The sequence below is a fragment of the Oryzias melastigma genome, linkage group LG16 (assembly GCF_002922805.2).
Source record: "Oryzias melastigma strain HK-1 linkage group LG16, ASM292280v2, whole genome shotgun sequence".
In the NCBI taxonomy this organism is placed as follows: domain Eukaryota; kingdom Metazoa; phylum Chordata; class Actinopteri; order Beloniformes; family Adrianichthyidae; genus Oryzias; species Oryzias melastigma.
Window position 1 is genome coordinate 17,429,164 of NC_050527.1, and position 9,980 is coordinate 17,439,143.

Below are 9,980 nucleotides of genomic sequence, written 5' to 3' on the forward strand. Positions count from 1 at the left end.
ATAATTTCAATTGTTAAGGGTTTAAAATGAGGAAAAGAAAACTGTATTTTTTAATAGCGAGTCCCTGGAAAAACTCACTATTTATAATATCGCTGAAATAAAAATGAATTGGGAAACTGCAGTCAGTCGACTCGTGTCCTCCAAATCCTCTACCGACATAAATAACATTTCCTCGGGATTAATCAGCCTCCTCTCTACATGATCCTCTATGAATGAACATGTCATTTTGGTTTCTGAGTGGTGAAAACGTGACGTCTCTAATGTGAATGTTCTCTAAATGTTCATGAGGAACTCATATTTGAACATCTTTCACTTTAAAAAGGGGCGGAGACCACAGAGAACTCTAAGTTTCCTGAAGAAAACCTGCTACCGACCAGGTTTCGTTCACAGACTCAGTTACCATAGTGATTGATTCTGAGTTCAGCTTAACCTGCTTCTTGGAACGGGCTTGGTTTCGCCCACTTTCCCGAGTTTGAGATATCTCTTTTTCTGGAACCGAAAACTCAGAGTTTTGGTGAATTTGGAGTTCACGAACTCAGAGTTCCAACAAAACCTGCTTCTTGGAACGGGCCCCAGAACTCTAAAGACTTTTATGTCTATTATTACTCCAAGAAAACAGAGATGCTGACTGACATACAGCCATAAGAAACAAGTATTGTGTTCCTTTAAATTAACTTTTACCCTGGTCCAGGTAAATTCACAACTCTGATTGGTTTCTGGGTGTGGATTCACAATATATGTCAACGATGCACACCAAAAAAAACGTTCCGGTCACACAACCCAAATGTTCCATATCAATGCGCTGGCTTCTTGAAACAAACATTTTCCTTCATCTTCTGGACAAAAACAAGCAGTGAACTTTCCCTTTTGAACTGATACTTTATTTAACCTATCGTGACGATCAGTTTATATATCACTTTCCTTTTGCTTATCTCACTGTAGATGTGTTATGTACACACAAATTACAATTCTGAGTTAACACTTGATACATTTAAAAAATTCAGACAATAAAAATGAAGGAAATTATTTCTTTCTGGCCTGTTTTGTTTAAAAGCTGCATATTGTCATAAAATTACCTTAATCATTGCAATATATTGTGATTAATCACTAACCAGAAGTGTAATTAATTTGTTTAATAGTTTTAATTGATTGACAGCATTAGTTAACTGTCAGTCAATTAAAATAAACATTCTCAATGTACAGTTTTGTGTTTGTTTACATATTGTGAATATTTGCAGATAAGTGGTCAGTGGAAATGAGCGGATACATACAGCTGGATAGATTCAATGTTCTAGAGATGGAGGGAGACGAGTGAGCGGGAAGCACAGCACTCGAGAAGCACCTAACCAAGGCGCTAACAGTGGGTTATCAAAGCTCGAGCAGACGCCACAGGTAGATAAAAAGGTTTAAGAGTGATCTTTTGTCTAAAAACAATGTCCAAGAAATCAATTTCAATTTTATTTATTTAAAAGGGACAGGACAAAAAAAAAACATTGTTACACTTTCAAATGTAACCGATGCCATGTCCACAGGCCTACCATATCCAATAATTCTGGTGCTCTCTGCGGTTGATCAGACACTTTTAGGTTCGTAAGTACAGCATTACTATAGATGTATAAATATGTAAATGGGTCTGGTGGTTATGGATCTGCTTCACAGGTGACAGTAGCAGGAAAACAAGCTCTTCTCCATATAGAAAAAAGGCTACCAATATCGCAGTGTACTTGGGTGCCGCCATCTTGTGATGTGGCATAACCATGACTGGTACTAACTCGAGGCTTGTTCCTGTGCTTTAGGGTCAGGGTGTGGTGCGGGAGTGGTTTGACGTTCTGTCCAGCGAGATCATTAATCCAGACTATGCCCTGTTCACGCAGTCTGCTGATGGTATGTGGATTTTCCCCGCAGAGACTACAACCTGAAGCTTTGTTTGCAAACACCAGCTGGTTTGTCCTTCGCAGGTACAACTTTTCAGCCCAACAGCAACTCCTCTGTCAATCCTGATCATCTGAACTACTTCCAGTTTGCGGGTCAGATTCTCGGTCTGGCTCTGTACCACCGGCAACTGGTCAACATCTACTTCACCCGCTCCTTCTACAAACACATCCTGGGTTAGACCGCCGAACTGTGTGAATGTTACCCTGCTGCTTGTGAGAGAAAAATGCTGTTGACCAATGCAAGTTTAAATCGGGTCCTAGTTACCTTTGGAAAGTTTAGATAAATACGGAAGCTGAAGCTAACTTTTATGTATGCTCCTGGAGATCCACCAGAATTTTCCAGAGTTCCAACCACACATAATCTTCACAAACCGTTTTAGGTTTCTACCATCTGCTTTATTTTGGAGAGTAATTTACTTTCACTGCTTCTATGTCCATGTCTGTCATGGACTAGATATACAAACACATTTCTCTTTAGAACTGTTACCATGATCTTTATCATGAACTAGTTTTATTATTAAGGAAGTCTGCAGCTATGCTTGTCGCTGGAATGTTTCAGAGCAGGTACACCAAATATATACTAGGGATGTCCCGATCCGATCACATGATTGGAAATCGGGGCCGATCACGTGATTGAGGACTCGATCAGAATCGGACTCCTTTGTCCGATCAGGATCGGATATTTCATTAATTCTCATTATGATCAGAGCTTCATATTTCACCTTATCATTATGGATAAATACTCCACTAGAAGTCTGCATGTCATGAAAAGATCACAAAATGTCATCACCAGAAAACGGCAGCAGCTCAAGCAGAAGGCTAACTTGTAAACAAAGCTAGCTAGAAAGCTAACTTCCAGGACCAACAACTCTTTTAAAAACGCTTTAAACTGACAGCAAATGTCTCTATTGGTTTGTCATAACACAAACAACAACCTATAAAGGTATTCCAACAGAAAAAGACAGTTTTTGTTTCTTTTTAATGTGAAGCTCTTCATGCTGCTGACAGACGGATAAACAGCAGCTGCTAACTGCTACATGCTAGCGCCGTGATTTAACTCCTTAGGACCCCAGCTGTCTTTTGATATGCCTGTTTTATTTATCTGACAGAGAAATAAAAGTTAAGAAAGTTAACTACTGTGGTAATAAAACCAAAAATGTGATGTCTTAAGAACTTAAAAAAGAAGCATATAATCTTATAAATAAATAAATAAATAAAACTAATAAGTTAAAACTAATAATGATATCAGCGATTCATGAACACTCATCAAATTTTATGCTAAAACAAAATCATAATTTATTTTTAAGAATTTTAAATGAGAACAGGAATCACATTTGGTCAAAAATGTTCAATAGCTCTAAAGATGTTAAAGCTAAAGTCACTAAACTTTATCACATGACTAATTATCACTTATATAACAAGAAAATTGTATTTTGTTCCTAGTTTCTATTTTATCTATTTTTACTTGTTTATTAAAGCTACTTCACAGAAGTGTTTTATTTAAGTTTTTAATCTTAAAAGAAGGTTAATGAAAAATAAATAAGGGACAACACTAATCTGTTTATTTAATTTGTTCATGTTTTAAATGTGTTATAAAAGTATTGGATGCTATTCTAAGATGTATTCACTAACTAGCATCATAGGTTTCTACAATCAATAACCAGAATATGGGCTTTCATTAAGGGCTACAGATAACCAGTGTGATGTTTGGAGACATGGAGTGTACCGCACTCAACATGGACCAGAGGAAGCAAAGGAAAGAGTTGTCTCAGGACATTAGAAAGACAATTACAGACGAGCATGTTAAAGGAAAAGGCTATAAGATCATCTCCAGCAGCTTGATGTTCCTGTGACTAAAGTTCTGTGGACAAATGAGACAAAAATGAAACTCTTTGGAAAGGCACATCAACTCTATGTTCACAGGCGGAAAAATGAAGCATATCAAGAAGAGAATTCTGTCCCTGCTGTGAAACATAGAGGAGGCTCTGTTATATTCTGGAGCTGCTTTGCTGCATCTTGCACAGGGTCCTTGAATCTGTGCAGGATACAATGAAATCCCAAGACTATCAAGGGATTCTGGACGGGATTGTGCTGGCCTGCGTCTCAAATGGGTCTTCATCAAGACAATGAACCAAAATACAGCTAAAAACATCCATGAATGACTCAAAGGGCAACATTGGACTATTCTAAAGTGGACTTTTGTGAGCCCTGACCTAAATCCCATTGAGCGTCTTTGGAAAAAGCTGAAACATTCCGTCTAGAATGTTCCTTCAAGGATCCTTCAAACCTGAGCAGTTTGCTCATGAGGAGTGGGCCAAAATACCTGTCAGCAGGTGCAGAAGTCTCATTGACAGTTACAGGAACTGTTTGATGGTGTATAGTTGTATAGAGCTTTTCTATCTTCCTTGAACGTCCAAAGCGCTTTACAGTCACAGACCATAGACCGCCTAAATAGACCTGGGCATATGAAGCGTTGAGGTCCCCCATTGGAAATGCATTACCTTCCACCCTCGCAAAATCATTCCAGAGCCTCCACCGTCACTTCCTGACCACGATTGCAACCTGTCGAAAATGATTAGTCCGAGTCAGTCTGAGTCACGTTTTTAGAGGAAGTACTGTCAACCAATCATGAGTGAGCTTGGTCAGTTTTTAACTTGAATACCTGGCGATAAAGAAAAAAAATATTTAAAAACAACAATAGGATTACCAAAAATGTGTTAATAAGGAAACACCAGAGCAAGAATGATTATTCTGACAAATAACTGTTTCTCAATGGAAGTCTATGGGACTTCTTGCAACCTGCAGGTACTTCCTGTTTTGATCACGGAAAGAAGGGGGTGTGAGCTGTCCGTTGTTTTTCATGTCAATGCCACAGACCCATATACCAGCGTTACTGTGGTTACTGCAGGCTGTGTGGAATGACGTACAGCTTACACAAACAACTCTCAATAATGGAACCCCCTCCAAAAGTTTTTAGTCAGTTTGATTTGTTAGTGGTCCTCTGAGATTTTTATTGTGTCTCATGCTCCAGCCCCCTCCCTTTATGTCCCTTATTCATCCAGTAACTGAATCCTGTACTATAAGCCCAAACCCCGACAACGGCTTTAATGACAGAGCGTCGCCTTGGTATATGCCACATTTGATGGATACTTGTGCAAGTGGCTTGCCATTGGTTTCAAGGGTGATTTTCCACAACTTCATTGAGTTTCCTATGAAGGTTCCTAGAGTCCTGCTGATGTTGTACATCTCCAAGTATTCAGCGATCAAGGCATGTGGCATTGAGTCATAGGCTTTCTTGTAATCTATGGAGTGATTTTTGTGCCACTATATTGCAACCAAAAGTCAGTTTTGAGATTTGAAATTTTCTAACTTACAAACAAAATGTAAAGTGTTAAGAAAAAAAAATGAAAATAATATTTCCCCTATAGAACATGAACACTAGATTTCTCTAAACCCGCACATGGTCCATTCCTGTGCTTGCCTGCAGACTTTGGCTCTTTGTTTGATGACTAAAAGGTTCTCATCGATGGCCGTCTTGATTGTGTTCCATCAACGTTGTTGGAGATGAAAGCAGCTCCACTGTCATGGAGAATGATGTCAAAGTTTTGATCTGGATCTCTGGCTGTGGTTTTTGTTGTTACTGAGAGACTTCATGTTGGTGTCACCGTCACAGTGTGAAGCACATTTGAGTAGATTACATGCATGTTGGAACCTCTAAACCAATGTCCAGACAGAGGTAGATGGGAAAACTTGTTCAAAGTGAGAACAATTGGCCAAAAGTTGTGTTGAAAAAACTGTTGAGGAATTTTCAGAACATGGTGAAATCCTGGAGGTGATGAATACTGGTTTGAAAAGCTGAGCTTTTCAGGCTTCTCTGTTTCATCAGACTGTTGTCACGTCAGTGTCTTGGTATTCCAGTGCAGTATCAGTTCTGTTGTAATAATCTTCTTTGTGCAGAAATTATTTTTATTTACTTTTTTATTTAAACACAAATTCAAAATAAACACAAAAGTTTATAGATAGACAAATAAAACAAATAAGGCACTTGAAAAGGAGTAGATAGAATAAAAAGCCTTTTTACAACACCTAGTGTCATGCATATATCTGTGTACAGTTCTCAAAACCTTCCATTTAGCCTCTTTATAACACCTATGCAAAAGAGACATTTGCTCATTTGTTCTTATTGTTCATTTCCAATTATGTAAAGTTCCAGCACTGACATCCTGCATGTTTTTTTAATACATGTAAACTTTTGCTTTGTTTTAAACTCATGCCATAAAGCCACACCACAAACTGAGAAGCAGATTTTGTTTGTCCAATGAATGCACAGCTTTCTAAAGTCCATCTGCTTTCTTCTTGTAACCCCAATCTCTGTCCTTCAACATTTTTGTATGTTTACTTTAAGAAAGTTTTTTTTCTGGCTTTATACACAAGTGCTGTTTTAACATCAACTAGTTCCCATAGTATCAACAAACCTGACTTTAAAAACTGCATTCTTATGTGCCCCATACTCCACACCATGAACTGCTTAAATAGCTTTTTTTACACAAACAAGATTTCTCACGTGGAGTTTGTGAATTCCCAGGAATCCCTGTGAACTACCAGGATGTGTCGTCCATTGACCCAGAGTACGCCAAGAACCTGCAATGGATCTTGGACAATGACATTAGTGATCTGGGTCTGGAGCTCACCTTCTCTGTTGAGACAGATGTGTTTGGAGCCATGGAGGAAGTTGCTCTTAAACCTGGGGGGACAAGTATCCTGGTCACACAAGAAAACAAGGTGAGTGAGTAGCTAATGCAACGGAAGGTTCTACAACTTTCTGGAGACTTAAATGTACTCTTACTAAAAGTATTGGCTCACCTGCCCTGACTCTCACATGAACCTTAGTCCCATCCCACTTCTAACCCATACAGTTCAATATGATGCTGGTCCATCTTTAGCAGCTATTCCAGCTTCAACTCTTCTGGAAGACTGTCCACAGGTTGAGGAGTGTTTCTAGTAATTCTGGATCATTCTTGGTCAGGTCACACTGATGTTGGTGGAGAAGGTCTGGCTCTCAGTCTCTGCTCTAATTCCTCCAAAGGTGTTCTATAGGGTTCAGGTCAGGACTCTGTGCAGGTCAGTCCAGTTCAGACTGTCTTGTCTTTGTGGATTTTGCTTTGTGCTCTGGTGGACAGTCACGTTGGAAGAGCCGTTCAAAACTGTTCCTACAAGGTTGGAACATGGAATTATCCAGAATGTTTTAGTATCCCGAATATTCAAAGTTCCTTTCAGTGGAACTAAGGGGGCTGATAAACAAGCCCACACCATCATTCCTCCTCCACCAGTCCAGTCTGAATGTCCCGTTCTCCTGCAACCTCCAAACCCAGACTGCTCCATCAGATCTCCAGATGGAAAAGTGTGACTCTTCCCTCCAGAGAACAAACAACTTTTGTTTAGGGTCCATCACAAGACATTTCCTGCAGGTGGCAGTGTTGTACAAGACTTCCGACAGCTCCAGCAGGCTGGAGTTTGATGAGGACTTTGATGTGTTTCCTCTCAGGCCGAGTACGTGCAGCTGGTGACAGAGCTGAGGATGACGCGTGCCATCCAGCCGCAGATAAATGCCTTCCTGCGGGGGTTTCACACCTTCATCCCCCCCTCCCTCATTCAGCTGTTTGATGAATATGAATTGGTATGTCTTCCTGTGCCTTGTTCTCACCTGTAACAATATTGTCGTTTTATTTTTTCCATCATATCAGCCCTCAGATCATCTGGGGTCAAAAGGAGGTATTGGCCAAAATTAAGCATTTTATGGTCATTTCACTATGTTTTCTAAGTCATGACTCATTGTTTTGATACCATTCCAATATGGCGTCGCTCTTTACGTATCTTGGCCAATAGCAAAAAGCCTCATGTCACCTCTGGTGATATATATCTCATTGGTCACAGTCTTGTTGGTAGATGGTGGTCATCCAGCAACACCCACTCCTCCATCCATCAGGACTATCCATGACTGCACAGCTCTCAGCACTGAACCAGACCGTTAGAAAATGACTCTTCATGTCTGTCTGGGTCCACTGCAGCTTTTTCTGCTGTGAGTGTTTATGGGGGGTCAATAGAGGTTATGTAGACCTGCAGCCTCTGGAGGATCCTACACCTTGATGTTGGTGGACTTCAGAGACTCCAGCAGCTTCAAACATGTGCTGCTGCTTTGTGATGGTATTTTAGCAGCTGCTCTCTAAATCTGATGGATTTATCTGCAGAAATGTTCCTCATTCTGTCTTTATCTGCACCAACCCGTATGTGTCTGAATCAACCACAAATCTCTTCATAGAATGATAATCACGCTAACGTTTTGTGAAATATCTAAAGTTTTCATACCTTGTTCAAGACATTCAGCTGTTTCACTCTTTCCATCAGGAGCGATCTTTTTTCTTTCCCATATTTAATGAAAATGTAGAGTTTCCTTTAAGTGAACTCACCTGGAAAAACAATGATCACAGGAGTCTGAGATCCAAGGAGCCCCGGGACACGACATCATCCCTGAGTTTCATTGAAAACCAAAGAATTTGATCTTTTTGACACTTAAAATCATATAAATGTATCATGATTTGGAATGCACAGTAGTACTGAGTACTGAGCATATTTGCCTCCAGGAGCTCTTGCTTTCTGGGATGCCAGAGATCGATGTGGAGGACTGGTTCAGAAACACGGAGTACACTAGCGGGTACAGCGTGCTGGAGCCTGTCGTTCAGGTAAGCCTCAGCCGTATGCTTTCTATCACTGCATTGCTGCAGCTGAGCCGTGTTCCTGCTCCACAGTGGTTCTGGGAGATAGTGAGGAGGCTAACCCAAGAAGAGCGCATTCTTCTGCTTCAGTTTGTCACTGGAAGGTGGGTCCATCCACCTTTACATGTTGCTGTGTCTGCTTTACTTCTTCACATGCTGCTCCTTTGTCAGCTCTAGGGTTCCCCATGGGGGCTTTGCATTCCTGATGGGGGGCAGTGGCCTACAGAAGTTCACCATTGCTGCTGTGCCATACACTCCCAACCTGCTGCCCACCGCCAGCACATGGTAAGTAGAGGTTCCTACAGGCTGTTGCAGCTCAGTGTTTACTTGTTTCTCTTCCAGTGTCTGCTCATGTTCATTTACAACAATCATTTGTTTTGAAACAGTTCAATATCACAAGTGTTAATATTATATATGTAAGCCTTTTTAATGAGTTTAGTTGAGTCCACCAAAAAAAACAAAAGACTGAAACACTGGAGTTGAGGTGAAATGACCCGTCCACACACACAGATGTGCACAGACACATTCGGTCACCTGCAATACACATAGGGCTGGGCGATAAAACAATAATTATCGTTATTGCGATATTACTTTTTTTCGATAGTGAAATGAGTCTATTGCGATAAACTTTCGTTTTAAATGAACATGGGAGAAACCCCCGGAAGAGCCGCGCTTCTTCTTCTTGTTACGGAGCGGCTGATTCTAGGAGCCCAGACTGAGAGGGGGGGCACGGAGGCCCCGAATGATGACAAAAGGACACAACAGAAAACATTATTTCAGTAAACCAATAACCAATATATAATCGCAAATACTTTTATTTTTAATGTCAAGGTAACGATGTTTATATATTTTGTTTTGGAAACATCGTCTGTGGACCCCCCTCCTCTACATTGAAAATGGTTCGGTCCGACTGGATTATTCTTCCGCAGCTGTTTGTTACCGACAGACCCACAGAGTGCGAGGGAGAGAAGACACGCTTTAAAATCAGGAGTTTAAACACCTGATTTAGAGGAGAACCTCCATGAAAAAAGAAAAAGGAGACAGTCTGTCTATTGCCGCGCGTCACGTGTCACGCGGGGCTGAAAGAGGAGAGAAAGTGAGAGTGCGTGTGCTCGTAACAGGGGGGCGGGGCTGAAAGAGGAGAGAAGGAGAGACTGCGCGTGCTCCTAACAGCCGCGCACAGGGAGGGGTTTGAGGGTTTTGTTAAAATATTAACCAAAAGCTTTTGTATAGAGCTTCGAATTAGAATAATTTGTTGTTTTATTATGTATCA

General features: G+C 40.6%; 1 protein-coding gene across 2 annotated transcripts in view; it reads left to right on the plus strand.

Annotated features, from left to right (window-relative positions):
• hace1 (HECT domain and ankyrin repeat containing E3 ubiquitin protein ligase 1) overlaps positions 1–8,992 on the plus strand; it is a gene marked incomplete at its 3' end in the record, with an annotated part of 45,165 nt that extends 36,173 nt beyond the window's left edge. For both annotated transcript variants that reach the window (XM_036215861.1, XM_024267611.2), the window contains 7 exon segments: positions 1,797–1,884; positions 1,959–2,108; positions 6,520–6,716; positions 7,480–7,611; positions 8,576–8,674; positions 8,741–8,811; positions 8,879–8,992. In XM_036215861.1, the coding sequence (XP_036071754.1) occupies positions 1,797–1,884; positions 1,959–2,108; positions 6,520–6,716; positions 7,480–7,611; positions 8,576–8,674; positions 8,741–8,811; positions 8,879–8,992 (851 nt within the window).
• Between the last annotated feature and the right edge of the window lie 988 nt (positions 8,993–9,980).